Here is a 20,719-nt window from a genome sequence, read left to right on the forward strand (position 1 = left end):
CTTTTCTATATATTGATGGGGTTTGGCTTACACAGGTGTATTCAAATGTATATTAAAGATTTGTAATATAAAGATGTATTACATTGTATGTAAATTTGGTGCCAAATATTGAACTATAGTTAGTGATAGATAGGTAGAAATGTATTGATAATTGAAGTTTACTTTGAAATCCATAAAAAGTAAAATGGACTGATGAATAGATGAATCAAATAAGTCTAACTAATAAAATGTTAATGGTAGACTCTAGCTAGTGGGTATATAGGTGCTCATTTATTGTATGTGTTCATCATAAAATATTGGGGAAAGATTAAAATTTTATTTCCTAAGGGTATATGGTATTTAAGAATATGATATTTTAAACAGTCTCTGTTTATTGTAGGTTGATAGTTTGCTTTCTGAGAGTCAATTGAAAGGAGTTCTAGAAGCCAGTAAAAGACAAGATATTTACCAAAGGTAAAGCATATTAAGTTTTATAAGCTTTCTAAGAACTGTTTTTGTACTTCAATAGGTACTGTTTATAGCATAGAAACTATTTGAGGCATTCTTTCCTTTTTTTTAAATCAGTACAGTTTCTAAAAGGACAAAATAGTAATGAGAAATAATACTGAGTTAACAATGACAGTTTTCAAAATGTATTTTTAAATTTCTTACTATTATCTATATCAGGTCTAAATACTGTAATGATAAGATTAAATTGAGAATTACACATGTTAAAAAGAGGCAACTTAAATTATTTTGTACTCTGTATGTACCAAGCAGTGTGATCTGTACAAAAAACATTTTCTTATTTAATTTTCACATTAACAACATGAGAAGACCAAGGTTCACAGTGGTTAATTTGTCTAACATTACTTTTCTATAAGACATTAAAGTGAAAGGCAATAAAAATGTTTTAAGTTTGCTAAGAAATACAGATTTCATTCAAGCAAGAGAAGGAACATTACTGAAGTTGCACTGGAGATGCAGTGTTGGTCCATTGGACACCAATGGAAGAATGACATCATGGTATAACTTGGATCTATGAGAAACCACCCTGAACCTAAAAATGTGGACTAGCCATTTTGACAGCAACTATAATAACTGCTCAGACGGAACACAGGTGGTTAGGCAGGATTATGGTGGGTCCTTGGCCTGTGTAACCCCAGATCCTGTGACCTGGTCAGAAATCTCTGTCTATTAACAGTTCCAATTCCCTTAAGGTAGGAAAACTGTTCTCTGTGGGTAAGGTTTTTATTTTGTTTTGACTTTTTTTTTAAATACCTGGAAGAATTTAAAATTAAACAGAATTTAAAATTATATAGTCATGATAAACTAAATTGATTTAGATTATTAGTACTTTGTATTAAGTTTAGGAAATCATTAAGATAATTGTTTGGGGTACTTAAAGTGTTTATAACATTTTTCAAAAGTACATGAGATTCATTCTAGTTTAAACGATTCTTTAGAATCATTTCAAAAATTTTTACTTGAGTCAGGCATTAAAAGTACTTAAAAGCAAAATTAAATTTATATGGATTTAAAAATATCTAAAGGAATTTTATCAACTACATTTATTGGTAGGATTGATTGTTTAAGGAATTTAGGTCAAGCGATTTGAATTAATCAAACAATCATGAAAGAAATAGTCTTCTCTGTGTATAAAAAGGTCTCTTCACCATCATTTTAAAAATTCACATTTTGATTTTCATGGCTGAAAACATATTTTAGCCCTTATGTTTGATAATAATTCTACTTAAACCTTTAAAGATATTGTCTGGTTTCCTTGCACCCAGTGATGCTAAGTTTGATGACCATCCCTTTCTAGCTGACCTGTTTGGGACTTTTCTCTTCAGCCTTGGTGTTTGGAAATTTTACCACAATGTTTTTGTCATTTTTATCTTGCTCAACACTCAGTGCATCTTTTCAGTTTGAAAACTCATGTCTCTTATGCTCTCTCGGAGATTTTCTTTCTATTAAAAAATAAGTTTTTTACATTTGTGTTTTTATTCCTGAAACACCTTTGAGTCAGGTCTTGAACTTGCTGGGTTGTTCTCTTGCTCTTTTATCTCCCCATTAATAGTTTTTGTTTCTTTAGCTTCTTGTTTTCACTCAGAAAGGTCTCTTGAGTTTTTTTTTTTAACTTTCTGTGTGAATGTTTAATTTCAGCAGACATATTGGTAACTTACAAGTATTTTTTCTCGTTCTTTAATTGTTCTTTTTTCCTAGCATCATGTTCCTGTTTTTATATTATCTTCTTACTTCTTTCATGCTTAGGAGATTTTTTTTTTAAAGTTTTCTTCTGTTCTCTGAGTTGTTGTTGGTTCCTCTGGGCTCAGATTATTTACCTATTTAATGTTGGTTTGTCTTAAATTTTATTTTCTATGTTGCTGGTTTTCTTTGTTATGTCCAATAGTCTTTGGGTTGTCCATTTTTTAATTTAAGAATGAGGGACTAGTTGGTTATTCTAGAGAGCCGTCATGGGTTTCTCTACTATTGTATATACAGTTCTCTTTCCTACTGATACTACCTCCGGAATGAGAATGAAGTTCTGTGTATGTGGGCAGGGATTTGCAAGGGACTGTGAATGAGCCTTTAGCCTGAGGAGCCCCAAGTGCCAGAATAGGTAGGCTGTAACCCTGGTGTATAGGAAGGTTCTTTAGCACCTATAATTCTCCTGTTGTCATCAGGAATTTTTTAGAGAAGAGTCCTTTGGTGAGGAGGGAGAGCAGAGGGGGTGAGGTTAGAGAAAGGAAAGTGGTCAGGCTCTTTAGAAACAGACTTTTCTTCAAAGTCAAAGGCTTATTATAAAAGGGCCTTAAACTAAATCAATATATTTACTCTCTCCCTAAATAATAGAAAGACCTTACATTGCCTTAAGAGTGATTTCTTTTTACAGCTTAGATGCTATAGATATGATTTAATTCATATAATAAAATATAATAAGAATAGCATAACTTAATATTATCTAAAGCAAGCCCCAGCTATAGCTTATTTTTGGTCATTCTTATACTTTTCATTTGGGTGTCTAAGACTTAAGCTAAATGATATCAGTTGTCTATGGAGTAACTAAAACACTGTAGGCAAATGACAGGCCAAGTTCAAAGGGGGCATGCATTGTGGTAGGAAGAGGCCGCTGCAGAGTGGTTTCTCTACTATTCTGCCTCTGTGTGGTTGCTCCTCCATTTCCTGGCCATGCTCACCTATTAGAGCCTCCTTTCTCCATCTGGAGGAAGGATGGTTCTGAGGCTCGAATGAGGCGGTGTCTGGAAACTGCATAGCATCCCGCTGGGTGCACAAAACAATACCTTTTAGCCATTATTATCGTCATTCTTAGGGTGTCTTCTTGGCGAGGTCCTAGGTGTTGGCTTTTGAAGTTGGAGAAGCGTTTTCAAGTCTGGTGCTTTTCTTAATTCAGAGGCAGGTCCCTTAACCTGGAGCCACTTAGGCTTTCTGGGCTTTGCTTGTCATTTCTGTGTCCCTCAGCACTGGGCTGTGAGCATCCTGGGCTAATGGGTGGGAAAGTGTTGACATGCGTGTTTTCAGATATAACCCATGTGATTGCCTTGTCTGCTTAAACTGCCTCACCTGCTTAAAGACATGTATGGTTTTACAAAATAACTTTCTGGTTCTGACAATAGAAAAATCAGTATTTTTTTCTTTCTTTTTAACAACTTAGGTGTATTCAATTAAAACAAGCTATTGATGAAAATAAAAATACTCTTCAAAAATTAAAAAAAGTAAGTATTATGGTTAACCATATTGCAGATAATCTGTTTTCACTAAGTAGGAATTCCTGAGTGGGGAAGTTCCTGGGTTTGTGTCTGTGATGGAGTTGGACTGTGTGCAGCGCTGACCCCCCACAGGCCTCCTGGGTGTGAGCTTGGGAGCAGCGAGGCCTGGGCTCCAAGTGCTACAAATGTTCCCCCAGCACTGAGGACTCAAAGTCTGGAAGAAGCTATTTTCATTTTTGCATGTGTAAGTTTTGCAGTTTAGGATTGTTTTACTCTGAATTACATTGTGGTGACCCACCCTGAGCAAGAGTGGTAAAGAAGCTGCTTGTGTCAGTGGCAGCTCTGATATCCTGACTCTGCAGAAATAGAAGGAACAGAACTTACTCTTGGCTGTCAATCCCTTCAGGAGTTTTTCATTGAGCCTGAGCCTCAGCCACCAGGGCCAAAGACTCACAAGCATTTCAAGCGGAAGGTCATGTCCTGTGTGTGACTCTCCTGTGCTGCACCTGAGACATGTGTGACTTAGCGTCTCTTCTGAATTTCTCCAGTAACACAGACTTTCATTTAGGAGGCAGACTGACCCTGCATTTGAAAACCTAATTACCCCTCTTTCTCAGACGAGGAAACAGGTTCCCAGAGTGGAGCAGCCTTCCCAGCATCTCACTGGCAGGAAGGGGCAGCACATGGGACAGAGGCCTGTCTCTATGACCAAAGCCACTCTCTGCCCAGAATGTGGCCCTTTCCAACTACAGAGCATCTGCAATACCTAGCATGGGAAGAAAACAAAACCCAAAAAACTTATAATTTCATTTTTCATTTGGTTTACATTCCAACATAATCATCTACATTTCTTTTCATCTTCTCTAAGGCAGGCCTAGTCTTACACTGATATTTACTTTGTCTTTTACCAGTTATTAGAGTTTTCTTTCAAAAGAAAGATAATACTGAAACCAGATCAGCATTTGTGCTTCCTGTTACTCACACAGCACAAATTGAATCTTTATGGGCTGTTTATGGCTAGTTATCTTCGAAGACAGCGAGTTATGTACCCTAAAAACTGTCTTAACATCTCATCTCAAGCTGGCCTTGTTATAAGAAGTAAGGGATGGGTAAGGGGTTTGGAATTTAAAAGGTTAATTGTTTTGGGAATCATGGTTCAGAGAAGAAGGTTTATTGCTTCTAAGCCTCCTGGAAACAGGTTCCAGTTCATCATTCTGCAGAAGTTACTTTTTTTTTTTGTATTTTTCTGAAGCTGGAAACGGGGAGAGACAGTCAGACAGACTCCCGCATGCGCCCGACCGGGATCCACCCGGCACGCCCACCAGGGGCGACACTCTGCCCACCAGGGGGCGATGCTCTGCCCCTCCGGGGCGTCGCTCTGCCGAGACCAGAGCCACTCTAGCGCCTGGGGCAGAGGCCAAGGAGCCATCCCCAGTGCCTGGGCCATCTTTGCTCCAATGGAGCCTTGACTGCGGGAGGGGAAGAGAGAGACAGAGAGGAAGGAGGGGGTGGGGGTGGAGAAGCAAATGGGCGCCTCTCCTATGTGCCCTGGCCGGGAATCGAACCCGGGTCCCCCGCACGCCAGGCCGAGGCTCTACCGCTGAGCCAACTGGCCAGGGCTGCAGAAATTACTTTGATTGACTGCAGTCCTTTTGACAAACAAAGGGTTAAATTATTTGCAGACCTCCCAGTGCCTGGCTAGGTCTGATTAATTGCATGCAGGCCTCCTAAAACAATAAACTTTTACATGTGTTAATCCATAAGCCCATCAATTAAGACTAAACTATAAGTGTCAACCATTAAGCCTATTAACTATGATAAAGCTAAAGTTTTATTTTATTTATTTTTTAAATTTTATTTAAAAAATTTAAGAGAGATAGAGAGAGGGAAGGGGGAAGGAGCAGGAAGCATCAACTCCCATATGTGCCTTGACTGGGCAAGCCCAGGGTTTCAAACCGTTGACCTCAGCATTCCAGGTTGACACTTTATCCACTGTGCCACCACAGGCCAGGCAAAGCTAAAATTTTAAACTCGAGAGTTCCTTTGTCATTCCCCACTGTTAGTTTTAATTATCTTATTTCTGTAAGATTACTGTAGTTTTATATGGAAGTAAGCATTTGCTATTGAGCATGTATTTTGGCATTTGAAAGTCTCATATGGGGTTTAGGAATACACTTACAGCAGATTCATGTAAGGGTCACATTGTATGTAATAACAAACTATGATACTGGAAAAGATAAAAAGAATGAAAACAATAGATGCTCTCTAAGCCAGTAATACTACACAGCCAGGAGGTTACCATGACTGGCATTTCAAATATAGTTAAAATTATGTTCAATGGGTTAAAAGGTGCAAATCACAGTTACAATCCAGTGCAAGGGAGAGTTCCCATGGAGCCCAGGTAGTGTGGGGCTTCTGAGGCATAAACACTCAGTTTTAAAAGAGAGCATGGTCCCCCAGAACTGTTTTGCTGGAACATAGGAATAAACTGCCCTTCTACGTATTAAAAACCATTCTGCAGGTAATTTAATGTGACCCAAGACAAAAGATACAGTATTGGTGATGTTGCAATTTGTTTCTATGTCTGCAGAAAGCATAAAACAGTTTTTAGTACAGTTGACAGAAGTTATACATTCTTCTGCAGGGGCTATTCTCTGAACCCCTTGTCCATTCCCCATGCTAATCGGGTTTAACCCACATGACTAGCAACATGCCAGGGGAGGAAATGTCACTCTAGGGGCAAGATCCTTGTCCTCCCCTTTTAGCCCATTGCTAGGCCCGTGGGGCTTTGCACCCTGGACCGCCTGTACCTGGCCTATAGTCCTTGCTCTGCACATGCCTGTCTGCCTATTACAATAAGAAACAAAATTTTCAGTGTAATGGGACTCATGTTTTCTCCTAGGCTGATGAACCTGCTCCTGTCGGGAACTATCACCAGAAAAAGGAGGAGGAGCTCAATCTTTTGGATAAGCTGACTCGCCAACTTCAGGAACTTGCTGTGTCTGTAAATAGTGAAAATAGAACTGAGTATGCATCTTCCTTCCTTCCTTCGGACATTGGGTCACCAGCAGTTTTCACGTTTCACGCAGGATGCAGACACACAACAGGAGAGATACAAACAAGTGGTGGTATCAGGATAGTCAGTAAGCATTAGTTTAATGAGCACAGTAGAATGAAAGCCCGGGCAAGATGTAAAGGACCCCAGTCCTGCTCGGTTGATGTCCAGTGACATCCAACAGCCATTTTGTATATTGGTCCAGATTTTGTTGCTGTTTCTGGTTAGAAGGTTAAGTCCAATACCAGCTACTTTGTCATTCTGAGTACTGGAAATCAGTGAAAATTTTAGAGTTCTTATACCTATGTCCTTGTACCTGTGTCCTTATTTGACCAGACTACAGTATAAAAATAAGGGAACAGCATTTGAAGAGTCTGAATAGTTGGCCTTATCCTTTCTGCTTCCCACAGCTTGGGTTTGTATAGACCAGTGGTAGTCAACCTGGTCCTTATCGCCCACTAGTGGGCGTTCCAGCTTTCATGGTGGGTGATTGCGGAGCAACCAAAGTATAAATAAAAAGATGGATTTAACTATAGTAAGTTGTTTTATAAAGATTTATTCTGCCAAACTTAGCAAAAATCTGACATAAAGTACTTGGTAAGTAATTATTATTATATGCTTTAACTTGCTGTAACTCTGCTTTATAAATTTTATAAAGTAAAGTTACTTCCCTACTTTATAAATCACCATTACTGTGGAGCCAGTAGGCGGTTAGAAAATTTTACTACTAACATATACAAAAGTGGGCAGTAGGTATAAAAAGGTTGACTACCCCTGTATAGACCATCAGGATTTCTTTCTACTTTACAAAGACAATTACTAACATCCACTCCAGTAGAGAACAGTGCATGTTTCTGCCTCCAATTTTTAAAGAATATTTATGAAAGGAGGAAATATGCAAGTAGATGATCCAAATAACTTTCTTCCTACATGTGAGCATTGACATTAAAGACAGCATCTTTATTTTCATACATTTTCACACGTTTGTTTAGTTAGCTTTTCAGAGCTCTGCCATTGTTTCCCCAAGTAGATGGTCAGTCACCTGAGGGCAAAATTAGACAATTCTGACTTCCCCTCTTTACTTTCCCATGGGATCTCACACTTCCTCCTTCTCGTCTTTGTAGGAACACAGCCCAGCACTTCAGCAGTTGTTTAGCGCCACTTTAAATGGCAGAATTACCGACAAAAGCACAAAGATGCAAAATCCGTGGCACTAAATAGACTGTGTAAAGGAAACCTGTTTTCAGTAGGAGGGCTGAAAAAAGAAGGCAGGTGTCACCTTATTCAGCCTCAGCTGTGAGCGTGTGTATCAGGCAACTCAGGTTTTTGCTGCTTTGCATACGTCTGTGAATGGCCACAAAGCACTCCAAGTATTGATTTGGGGTTTCAGATTAATTTTAGCAAGTAAATTAATTTACTATAAATATGGAATCTGCAAATAAAGAGAATCAACTCTATATAGAAGTAAATATGACCACAGAGGAACAGGAATGGCTAAAAGGGCCGACAAGGTACATGGAATCATACCATCTGAAAATTCTTTCAGTTTTGGTGAAATATAATATTCAGGTTAATATGAGGTAAGTTAGGGATACATATTGTCATACCTAGAGCAATCACTCCAAAATAAGATAAAGGAGTAGCTAAAAAAAAAAACTTGATAAAATGAAATCCTTAAAATGACTCCATTTCAAAGGTGAGCTTCTCTAATGTGAGCTGTATCAGAGCAAAGACTTCTGGATTGTTGTAGAGTCTGGTGCATAGTGTCCATCACACAGTAGGCACCCTGTCAATGACTGATGACTTTGCTGAGTGTTGAATGAATAAATAAAGCTCAGACAGATTCAGTGACTTACCCCAGCCAGTAGTATTTGAGTGCTCCCTCTTCCCTCACCTTCCATTTTACCTCCTTCAGACCTTTCTGACACGTCTTTCTCTTCCTCCCTGATGCTGCTTCCTTAGTTCATACTGTTGTCAGGTGTCACTCTTTATGGCCACCTTTCCTTCAGCCCTTCTACCAGTCTGTTGCCCACATTGTCGTGTCTTTCTGAAGTGCAGAGCAGACCCTGCCCTCCCTGCACTCCATTCTCCGTTCCCTCCCTGTCCTTGCTTCTTCCTTTTACCTGACTCCAGCTCATCTCTCAAGACCTAATTCTGAGTCTTTCCTGATCCCACCCAAGCAGTCTAGGTTCAGTCGCTCTTGTGTGTCCTTAGTACCCTGTACCCCCACTCTATTACCTGTTTGAACAATAGTGTAATTACTCATTTTCTAGATTGTCTCATTGTAAGCTTCTTGAGGATAGAACATTGTGTCTGGTTTACCTTTGTAGCCCCTGTGTCAAACATGGGCCATCATCAGCAGAGCTGACTTTTGTAAAGGCTTGCTGTGTGGCATAACAGTTCCAAACACTTTGGGTTGGTAACCCATCTATCTAATCCTTGTAAGGCAGGTGCTATTGTCATCTCCATGTTACCAATGAGAACTGGGGAGCTTAAAAGGAGCCTGCTGTCTGTAAATCACAGCTTTTACTCAACCTTCGAAGGGGTAGAACCAGAATTTAACCTCAGAGACTGTGCTCTAAGCACAGGGTAATAATGCGCAAGCCACGTTTGCTGGGTGGATGAATCCAAGACTAGAATACACGTCTCTTAGCCTTTAGTCCAGCAAATGCTCTACCCTTACACTCAGCTCCCTCAGATATAACTCCTTTTCCACTCAGTCCCTCAAGTCCCCTGTTCTTAGCTAGATGGTGGAAACCACTAGCTGGGCTTTCCCCTTATTTCCTTTATTTGCCAGTTCCAAATGTGGGCCAGTTCTATGTATAGAAGTACTCATACTTAATTTGTTCATAAAGGTTACTTCAGGTGATCCTTGTCATAGATTTTTTTTTTTTTTGCAGAATTGAGGCACTTACTAAAAGAGAGGAAGATGATGATTTTGATGAAGAAGATGAAGAAGACGATGACAAAGAAGAAAGTGAAGAAAGTGATGGGGAGGAAGAAGAAATGGAAGAGGAACAGAAACAGGAAAGGGAATCTCAGCAACAAATGACAAGTAAAGAGTATGCCGCTGTTGGAGATTTTACTGCTCAGCAGGCTGGGGATCTTACATTTAAGGCAGGTAGAAACAAGACTGGAGCCTGACCTCACGATCAATTTGCATACCTAACAGAATACAGAATAAGGAGACTCTACCTGTATACCTGTGTTACGTATTCCTGATGCTCTTTCCTTTCTTTTCTTTTTTCTTTTCCCCTCCCTCCTGCCCTTCCTTTCTTCCTTCCCTTCCCCTCCCTCCCTCCCTCCCTCCCTCCCTCCCTCCCTCCCTCCCTCCCTCCCTCCCTCCCTCCCTCCCTCCCTCCCTCCCTCCCTCCCTCCCTTCCTTCCTTCCTTCCTTCCTTCCTTCCTTCCTTCCTTCCTTCCTTCCTTCCTTCCTTCCTTCCTTCCTTCCTTTGTGAGAGAGAGACAGGCAGACAGACTAGAAGGGAGAGATGAGAAGCATCAACTTTGTAGTTGTGTCACTTTAGTTGTTTTTGATTGTTTCTCAAATATGACTTGACCAGGGGCTCCAGCCAAGCCAGTGACCCCTTGACCAAGTCAGTGACCTTGAGCTCAAGCCAGTGATCTTGGGCTTCAAGCCAGTGACTTTGGAATCATGTTGACGACCCCACACTCAAGCTGGTGACCCTGCTCTCAAGCCAGTGCCCTTGGGGTTTCAGGGCACTGGCTTGAGAGCAGGGTCCTGTATGTATGTATGTATGTATCCTCAGTGTCCCAGGTTAATGCTCTATCCACCTCACCACCACCTTTGGGGTTTCAGGGCACTGGCTTGAGAGCAGGGTCCTGTATGTATGTATGTATGTATGTATGTATCCTCAGTGTCCCAGGTTAATGCTCTATCCACCTCACCACCACCAGTCAGGCCTGATACTAATGATTTAATAAGCAGTAATCATGTGAAACTGTTATCAAAGTTACATGGTAGTAAAATGATAAAAGAGTAATACCTTCTACTTTTTATTTATTTACTTATATTTCTTTTAAGACTTTTAATTTTATTTTTCAATACCAGTTTACATTCAATATTATTTTGTATTAATTTTAGATGTACAGCGTCATGGTCAGTCAATCATATACTTAACAAAGTGGCAACCCTGATGTATCAGGTTCCCACCTGACACTACAATTATTACATGTTATTGACTACAGTCCCTATGCTGCACTTTATATTCTTGTGACTAGTTTGTAACTATTGCTTTGTACTTTTTTATCCCTTCATCTTTTCCACCAGTCCCCCAAACCCCCTCTAGCAACCATCAGTCTGTTCTCTGTCTATGAATCTGTTTTGATTTTACTTATCTATTTTGTTCTTTAAATTCTACATATGGGCCCTGGCCGGTTGACTCAGCGGTAGAGCGTCGGCCTGGCATGCGGGGGACCCGGGTTCGATTCCCGGCCAGGGCACATAGGAGAAGTGCCCATTTGCTTCTCCACCCCTCTGCTGCACTTTCCTCTCTGTCTCTCTCTTCCCCTCCCGCAGCCAAGGCTCCATTGGAGCAAAGATGGCCTGGGCGCTGGGGATGGCTCCTTGGCCTCTGCCCCAGGCGCTAGAGTGGCTCTGGTCGCGGCAGAGCGATGCCCCAGAGGGGCATAGCATCGCCCCCTGGTGGGCAGAGCGTTGCTCCTGGTGGGCGTGCTGGGTGGATCCCAGTCGGGCGCATGTGGGAATCTGTCTGACTGTCTCTCCCCGTTTCCAGCTTCAGAAAAATACAAAAAAAAAAAAATTCTACATATGAGTAAAATCATATGGTACTTGTCATTCTCTGACTGACATATTTCACTTAGCATAGTATCTTCTAGGTCCATCCATGCTCTTGCAAATGGTAATATTCCCTTCTTTTTTAATGGTTGTGTAGTATTCCATTGTGTAAATAAATGTACCACAACTTTTTTTATCTACTCGTCTACTGATGGGTACTTGGGTTGTTTCTACATCTTGGCTATTGTAAATAACGCTGCAGTGAACATAAGGGTGCATAAATTTTTTGAGTTAATATTTTGGGTTTCTTTGGATATGTACTCAAAGTGGAATTGTTGGTTCATAAGGCAGTTTCATCTTTAATTTTTTGAAGACCTTCCATACTGTTTTTCATAGTGGTTATACCAGTCTGCATTCCCACCAACAGTACATGAGGGTTCCCTTTTCTCCACATCCTCACCAATACTTATTGTTTGTTGATTATTGATGATAGTCATTCTGACAGACAGGTAATAGCTCATTCTGGTTTTAATTTGCATTTCTCTGATGATTGGTGATATTGAGTGTCTTTTCATATGTCTGTCTATTTGCCATCTGTATGTCCTTTTTGGAGAAGTGTATATTCAGGTCCTATGCTCGTTTTTTAATATGATTTTGTTTTTGGTGTCAAATTGTATGAATTATTTACAAACTTTGCATATTAACCTCTTATTAGATGTGTTATTGGCAGTTATCTTCCTTCATTCAGAAGGTTGTCTTTCCTTTTTTTGAAGGTTTCCTTTGCTGTGCAAAAAACTTTTTAGTTTGATGTAGGTCCTTTGTTCATTTTTTCTTTTGTTTTCTTTGGCTGAGGAAATACATCAGAAAATATATTGCTGCCCTGGCCAGGTGATTCAGTAGATAGAGCATCACCTGGTGGGCCAAGGTTGCAGGTTCAATCCCCAGTCAGAGCACATATGAGAAACAACCAATGAGTGCACAACTAAATGGAGCAACTAAGTGGAACAATGAGTTGATGCTTCTCTCTTTCTTCCTCTCTTCCTCCTCCTTCCCTCTCCCTCCCTCTCTCTCTCTCTCTCTCTCTCAAATCAATGGAAAAATTACCAAAAAGGAAAAGATAATATATTGCTAAGAGAAATGTCCATGATTTTACTGCCTATGTTTTCTTTTAGTAGTTTTATAGTTTTGAGTCTTACATTTAAGCTTTTAATTTGTTTTCAGTTTATTTTTGTATGCGGAGTAAGAAGGTGGTCTAGTTTTATTTTTTTGTATGCATCTGTCCAATTTTTTCAACATCATTCTTGCCTCCTTTGTCATATATTAATTGACCATATGGTCATAGGGCTATTTCTGGACTCTTCACTCTGTCCCATTGATATATGTGACTATTTTTGTACCAGTATCATGCTATTTTGATTACTACGGCCTTGTAGTATAGTTTGATATCAGGTTTCTCTGACTTTTTCCCCCCTCAAGATTGTTGTGGGTATTCAGGGTCTTTTGTAGTTCCATACAAATTTTGGGATTATTGGTTCAGTGCTGTGAAAAATACCATTGGTATTTTGGTGCGGGTTACAGTGAATCTACAGATTGGTTTGAGTATTATGAACATTTTAACGATGTTAATTCTTTCTATCCATGAGCACAGCACATGCTTCCATTTATTTGTATTTCTTTATTTTCTTTCTTCAGTTGCTTGTAATTTTTTGAGTACATGTCTTTTACCTCCTTGGTTAAATTTGTTCCTAGGTATTTTATTCTTTTTGAAGTAACTGAATGGTGTTGTTTTCTTAGTTTCCCTTTCTGAGAGATCATTATTACTGTGTAAAAATGCAACTGATTTCTGGATATTTATTTTAAGTCCTGCTACTTTGCTGAATTTATTTTTCATTTTTAGTAGTTTTTTAGTGGAATCTTTAGGGTTCTCAATACACAGTATCATGCCATCTGACATAATGACAGTTTTCCTTCTTCCTTTCCAATGTGGATGCCTTTTATTTCTTTTTCTTCTTTATAGCTATGACTAATACTTCCAGTACTATGTTGAATAAGAGTGGTAAAAGTGGACATTCCTGTCTTGTTCCTGATGTTAAGAGAAATGGTTTTAGTTTTTTTCCCATTGAGTGATGTTAGCTATGGGTTTGTCATATATGGCCTTTATTATTTTGAGGTATGTTCCCTCTATTCCCACTTTGCTGAGAGTTTTTATTGTAAATGGGTCCTGGATTTTGTCAAATGCTTTTTTCTGCATCTATTGAAGTATCATATGATTTTTATACTTCATTATATTTAAAAAATAGTTTTTATGTTGATAATTTCTGTGTTGGGGTAAAATTTTATTTAAAAAAATTTACTTTGTTTTGCTTTAAGAAAGGGGAAATTCTGCTTATAATTGAAAAAAACCCTGATGGTTGGTGGATGGCTAAGAATGCCAAAGGAAACAAAGGTCTTGTTCCCAGAACCTACCTGGAGGTTAGTGTTTGTTGTTTATTCTTTCCTTTTCCTCATTCAACACCTTTTCATTTTGCATGGAAATTAAGCTGTATTCTTGGATTAACTAACTAGTGAAAGATTTGAGATACAGAATTTTCCTTAATTTTCAAGGCACAGAGCATGGGAAAATACTTGTGTTAATAGTCCTGGGACCTGTGAGTGTTCTCATGCAGGTGAGCCCCAGAATGTTATCCCACAATTAAGATGCTTTTGAGGGTTAGTGCTGATCATAAAGATTAGTAGGTGTTTATTATTTGTTGTAAAACAGGACTATAGTTAACTTCAAATGATCTATAGTTAACTTCAATATGATCCCATACTAGGATATAAACATCCTATGCATTCATGCTTTTTACCTTGTGGTTTTTATTCTTCATGAAATAGCATGGTCATTTTTTTGTGTCAATATACATTACTACTCTGTCTGGATCATTGCTGGCCAATAGAAGTCTAATGAAAACTGTAAATGTAATTTAAAATTTTCTAGTAACTATATAGATAGGTCTTTTTTTCTGACACCATTTCTAACACTAACTGTGTTGTTTTTCTCTGACAGCAAATGCAAGTTGTTTTCCACACCAATTGTGTGATACCAGCCAGGTGTCCCACAATAGTGATACTAACTCCTGGGGTTAGCAGGCCTCACATGTTAAGGGCCCAGTCTCATAAACTGCCGTATTTCTGTTGCACAAGGTGGAGGTGTGGAGTAGCAGTCAAAGGATGCTGAGGCCTCCATCTCATGTTTCACTCTGTGGTTAGGTGGCGTACCGCTTTCAGGAATTACTATAGTGGTTTAAGTTGGCTGCTAGATTTTTAATGATTCCAAGCAGTAAAAGAGAAGGAAAGAGGAACAAGAAGTTAAAAGGCCTGAGCTGCCATTTTCTGGAGCTTCCATTTTCTGGAAGTTATACAAAAAACTTCCAATTATTTCTCCTCAATCAAAATTTAGTTCTTCTCTCTCTTTCTCTCTCTCTCTCTTTCAAGTGAGAGGAGGGGAGATAGAGAGAGACTCCTATATGAGCCCTGACTGGGATCCACCCAGCAACCCTTGTGTGGGTCTGGGGCCATGCTTGCAACCAAACTATTTTTAGCACCTGAGGCAGAGGTTCCACTAAGCCATCTCAGCATCTGGAGCCGATATGCTTGAACCAGTTGAGCTATGGCTGTAGGGGCAGAAGAGAGACAGAGAGAGAGAAGGGGAAGAGGTTGGGGTAGAGAAGCAGATGGTCACTTCTCCTGTGTTCCCTGACCAGAAATCGATCCCAGGACATCCAGAAGCCAGGCTGATATGCTACCACTGAGCCAACTGGTCAGGGCCTAGTTCTTCTCAACATATAGCTGCAAGGAGGTTTTGTAAACTGTAGCCTTTTTGCCAGATCCTTGCTAAAAGGTGGAATTCTGTTAGAAAAGAGGAGGTAGATATTCAGCGGCAAACAATTGCACCTGTGTTAGGATCAGTCTGTGCAGGCATCTTTGTAGACATCTCTCATGTTCCTCTTGGATAAAATTCCAGATGCTCACTGCTGGTTCACACCTTTATATTTTGATTGAATTTGCCATTTTGCCTTTCATAGAAGTTAGGCCTGTTTGTACTCCCACCCCCAGCATTGCAAGAACATATGTCCCCACGCACTTCTAGTGATGACTGTCACCAACCTTTCTGATAGTGTGATAGGCAGAAAGGCTCATGATTGTTTTTGTTTGTTTGTTTGTTTTTTGTATTTTTCCGAAGTTAGAAGCGGGGAGGCAGTCAGACAGACTCCTACATGCATCTAACTGGGATCCACCAGCATGCCACCCATAGAATGGGCAATGCTCTGCCAATCTGGGATGATGCTCTGCTGCAGCCAGAACCATTCTAGTACTTGAGGCAGATGCCATTGAGCCATCCTCAGTGCCCAAGCCATCTTTGCTCCAATGGAACCTTGGCTGCGGGAGGGGAAGAAAGAGATAGAGAGAAAGGACAGGGAAGGGTGGGGAAGCAGATGGGTGCTTCTCCTGTGTGCCCTGACCGGGAATCGAACCTGGGATTTCCACACACTGGGCCAACACTCTACTGCTGAGCCAACCAGCCAGGGCCTCATGATTGTTTTTTTGTTTGTTTGTTTTTGTATTTTTCTGAAGCTGGAAATGGGGATAGACAGCTAAACAGACTCCCGCATGCGCCTGACCGGGATCCACCCAGCACGCCCACCAGGGGCGATGCTCTGCCCACCAGGGGGCGACGCTCTGCCCCTCTGGGGCGTCGCTCCACCGCGACCAGAGCCACTCCAGCGCCTGGGGCAAAGGCCAAGGAGCCATCCCCAGCGCCCGGGCCATCCTTGCTCCAATGGAGCCCTGGCTGCGGGAGGGGAAGAGAGAGACAGAGAGGAAGGGGGGGGGGTGGAGAAGCAAATGGGCGCCTCTCCTATGTGCCCTGGCCGGGAATCGAACCCGGGTCCCCCGCACGCCATGCCAACGCTCCACCGCTGAGCCAACCGGCCAGGGCCATGATTGTTTTTAATAGCATTCATTGTCCTGCTATTGGGATTGAGCGTCATTTTATGTGCTTTTTGACCATTCTGTTTCTTCTTGGTAAATTACCTTTTTAGTTCTTCTGACCATTTTTCTAAAGGATTTTAAAAACTCTTATTGATTCATTGGAGTTGTTAGGGGTATACAACATAATCAAATGTCAAAATAATCTGGAGAGGTTTTCTCTGAACATATGTACCCTGATTTATCAATGTCACCCCATTAAAATTAATAAAAATATTTTAATAATAAGGATATTAACTCTTGGAAGTCTGTGACAGTGTTCTCTTTGTTGACTTTCAACCATGTTTATTTTTAATGTAGCCAAGCCTGGCAGTGTTGTCAGGTGTGATTTCTGGTTTGGGTGTCAAAATTGGAAAGGGCTTCCCTGTCACAGGATTATTTTCTTCTAATGTTTTAGAGTTCTTATATTTCTACCTTTATTTTTTCATTTGAATAAATACCACCTGGAATTTATTTTGATTAAACTTGCTCTCTACTTCTATCCTTGTAATTTTTCAAAGAGTGAAATGATCAACAATATGTTGAAATCTTTTTCCCACTCATTTTTGATATGCCCATCATGTAAATTCTCATCTATATTCAAGTCTCTCCAAAAGTCTTTTTTTTTAGTTGATTTTTGCATTAGGTAATGAAGCACCTAGTATTTCATTCATTTTTCAGCCCTGTCCTAAAGAAGAAGGCCAAGAGTCAAGTGAGGAATGCCATGAAGGAGCTGTGGAGGTGGAGGATGAGACAGCAGAGGGAGCGGAAGTTACACAAAGGTACAAAGGCCTGAGGGGATATCAGAATAAAATGAGTAAATGGTTTGGGAAACCTTGTTTATTTTTATCTCTGTACACAATTCAAGAATGTTTTGCAATGGAGACAATTGTAGTTTGTGAACAGTGCTTTTCATATTACTGATTGCTTAAAGGTCGTGGCTACTTTCTTTTGTGGTTATTCTCTCTTGGTTTCCTCTGGATACTGTTAGGTTTTCAGAGCTTACTGACAGTTATGTGCTTTATTCTTTTTCCAAGTGAGAGGAGGGGAGATAGAGAGACAGATTCCCACATGTGCCCCAACCAGGATCCACCTGGTGATACCCATCTGGGACTGATGCTCTGCCCATCTGCAGCCATGCTTGCAACTGAGCTATTTTTAGCACCTGAAGCAGAGGTTCCATGGAGCCATCCTCAGCACCTGGGCTGATGTACTCAAACCAATTGAGCCATGGCTGTGGGAGGGGAAGAGAGAGGGGGGAGAGGAAGGGTAGAGAAGCAGATGGTCGCTTCTCCTGTGTACCCTGACCAGGGATTGAACCTGGGACATCCTCATGCTAGGCAGGCCCTCTACCACTGAGGCAGCTGGCCCCAGCCACTTTGTTCTTGATTAATGAAGTTCCCTAACTGTATGACACCTGTTTGTGCCCTCACCTTGCTATTTTGTCTCCCAGAACTGATTCTCATTGGAGTGTTGTCCAAACAGCTCTCTCAGAGGTAGGTATCTCCTGTCTTGTCAATAATATCTCACTTTGTTACCTAATAGTTCATCTAGAGTTCAGATTCAAAATAGACTGGGACTGTGAGAGACAGCATTGGATAGCACACAGGGTGCGGGTGTGTGGCATGCCCCAAGCAGGACACTTGCATTGTTGCTCCAGGGAGCCTGTGCTCTGGGAGTGTTTCCCGTTGGGACTTTTTTGTGAGAAGAGTAGATCTGTGAACTTGGGGGTGACTCTCGCTGATTCTGCCTCAGTATTCTATCATTTGGGTAAAGACTTCTGTTAAATTTCATTTAATAGGAAAAATTCCAGAAAGATAAAAAATGTAGGAAATTATATATAATACTACCATTTAAAAAATTATATAACAGTATGAAAATCCACTCTCTCCATAAGTAACCATTTAATAAACCATTTTAGTTTAGTAACTATCCATTCTTACTTTTTACTTTGGCTCTCACTTGTATGGACATGTGCGTGACCAGTGGTGGGATTCAAATAATTTAACAACCAGTTCTCTGCCCTAATGACCGTTTTAAGTAAAAAACAATGATATACCGAAAGGTAGCTTATTATTTCATGCATTGAATACTTAAATAAGAACAGTAAAAGAGGTACATAAAACTAGATTATAAATTGTAAAATATTAATGAAAAATATTAAATAATACTTGACAAAAAACAATAAAACTGTTATTTAATATATTTCCATATTGCTTCTTGATTGGCATCCTTACTTGCAATTTTTTTCACCTATGAACGGCATGAACATTACTTCAGGCACTTTGAATATGCTGTTGCACAGATGAATGCTGAAAAGACTAAGGAATATATATTTGTGATTTCCACATTGGGCAGCTGCCCAGGTGCCCACCTTAGAGAGAACCCTGATTACAAGTGCAATTTTAACACCTGGTTCACCGAACTCAACAAAAAAATAGGTATCAGGCCTGACCAGGCAGTGGTGCAGTGGATAGAACATGGAACTGGGACATAGAGGACCCAGGTTTGAAACCCTGAGGTCACCGGCTTGAGTGCGGACTTATCCGGCTTGAGCGTGGGCTCACCAGCTTGAGCATGGGGTTGCTGGCTTGAGCCTGGGATCATAGACATGACCCCATGGTCACTGGCTTGAGGCCAAAGGTTGCTGGCTTGAAGCCCAAGGTTGCTAGCTTGAGCCCAAGGATGATGGCTTGAGCAGGGGGTCACTCACTCAAGGAACACATGAGAAAGCAATCAATAAACTACTAAGGTGCCACAACAAAGAATTGATGCTTCTCATTTCTCTCCTTTCCTGTCTGTCTGTCCCTATCTGTCCCTCTCTCTGTCTCTGTAACCAAAAAAAAAAAGTATCAATTCTGCTGAACGGGTGTGAACCAGCTGAATCCCACCACTGCCCATGAGTGGGTGTGTGTGTATACATATATACAAAAAAGCACATCTGTTTATGATATTAATTCATCTGTTACATGGCAGTGCATTGTGGGCGGAACAGGTGGAAGGACATTTTGATGAGGAAAGGTCAGGGGCACAGAGCTTTGCCCACTGGTCTTGGCTTGGGGCTTACTTAAGTCCTTGGGAGACAAAAGATTCAGTGATGGCCACCTCTCAGGAATTTGAGGTTCAGTTGTTGTCTTTGTCCACTAACGTATGTGCATTTATGTTTTCCTTTTTGTGTTTTCCTTTTTGGGTTACAGTTGCTATAGTGATAGAGACAATATTGTAGAGGTGGGGAAACATGAATGAAAACTGCAGATCAATCTGACTTTAGCATCTCCAGCAGGCAAACACTGTTGCTGTGTTGACCACGATGGGGGCCATTCCTGCTGGGTTCAGGCCCTCCACGCTCTTCCAGCTTCTGGAGGAAGGTAACAGGTGCCCGTCAGCCACCCAGACCTTTATTTAGTCAAGCAGTCACGCTGCATGTCTGAAACAAGTTGTTTACAGAGATGGTGGTCCTCACATCTCTTTGTCACTCATCTTGTCCCTGTCTTTCCCATGATAGAGGAGAGAGACCCCTGATTCTGTGCGAGGCCAGCCTCCTTGTGCTCTGGGATCTTGTCCCTTTTCTTGGTCCAGAAACGTGGCTTTCTTCTTTGTCAGCCCTTCCCTGTGTCTTCAGCCTGCCCCACCCCCACCAGCAGTGTGGCAGCCTAATGCCTCCCCCTGAGAACGAGCTCCCCAGCCCTGCTCCTTTCTAGGCAGAGCCCCCCTTGCTCTACTTTTTTTCCAGCAAGACTTTTCAAGAGTCCTTTCCATTTGCATTTTCTGTTTTCTTACTCATTCTTGCATTTCTCTGTACTTGACAACCTTTGTCCATAAGCCTGTCTTACAGAGGATACGATTGGGTTGCTGCCCTGGTACCGAGTTGTGGGATTATCTGTGGAGGGTTGCTTTGAAGTCCCTCTGCTGGGAGGCTCCTCTCGCCCCGACTGCCCCGCTCCCTTCTCTTCCTTTGGGTCTCAGGCTAAATCCCACCCTTCAACAGACTTTCCTTGAGTAAGTAGGTTCCCTCCGCCACTATCCACCTGAGTACCCTTTGTGGGCCTAAATCAGCTTACATTAACTTGTTTATTCCCTTTTCTACTTAGTTGTTTGGGTTTTTTTTTTTTTTGTATTTTTCCGAAGTTAGAAATGGGGAGGAGTCTTCCCACATGCGCCCGACCGGGATCCACCTGGCATGCC

The 20,719-nt window shown here is 41.0% G+C and overlaps 1 protein-coding gene across 4 annotated transcripts in view; it reads left to right on the forward strand.

The window, feature by feature from the left end:
* NPHP1 (nephrocystin 1) overlaps positions 1-20,719 on the forward strand; it is a 57,113-nt gene that overhangs the window by 2,537 nt on the left and 33,857 nt on the right. For 2 of the 4 annotated variants that reach the window (XM_066267835.1, XM_066267838.1), the window contains exons 2-9: positions 380-453; positions 3,656-3,716; positions 6,613-6,737; positions 9,666-9,886; positions 13,899-13,996; positions 17,216-17,316; positions 17,988-18,030; positions 19,815-19,902. In XM_066267835.1, coding sequence (XP_066123932.1) covers positions 380-453; positions 3,656-3,716; positions 6,613-6,737; positions 9,666-9,886; positions 13,899-13,996; positions 17,216-17,316; positions 17,988-18,030; positions 19,815-19,902 — 811 coding nt within the window. The remainder of the gene's footprint in view (positions 1-379; positions 454-3,655; positions 3,717-6,612; positions 6,738-9,665; positions 9,887-13,898; positions 13,997-17,215; positions 17,317-17,987; positions 18,031-19,814; positions 19,903-20,719) is intronic. The other 2 variants (XM_066267836.1, XM_066267837.1) reach the window with 2 other exon arrangements.

Source organism: Saccopteryx bilineata, chromosome 3 (genome assembly GCF_036850765.1).
Source record: "Saccopteryx bilineata isolate mSacBil1 chromosome 3, mSacBil1_pri_phased_curated, whole genome shotgun sequence".
NCBI classification, from domain to species: Eukaryota; Metazoa; Chordata; class Mammalia; order Chiroptera; family Emballonuridae; genus Saccopteryx; species Saccopteryx bilineata.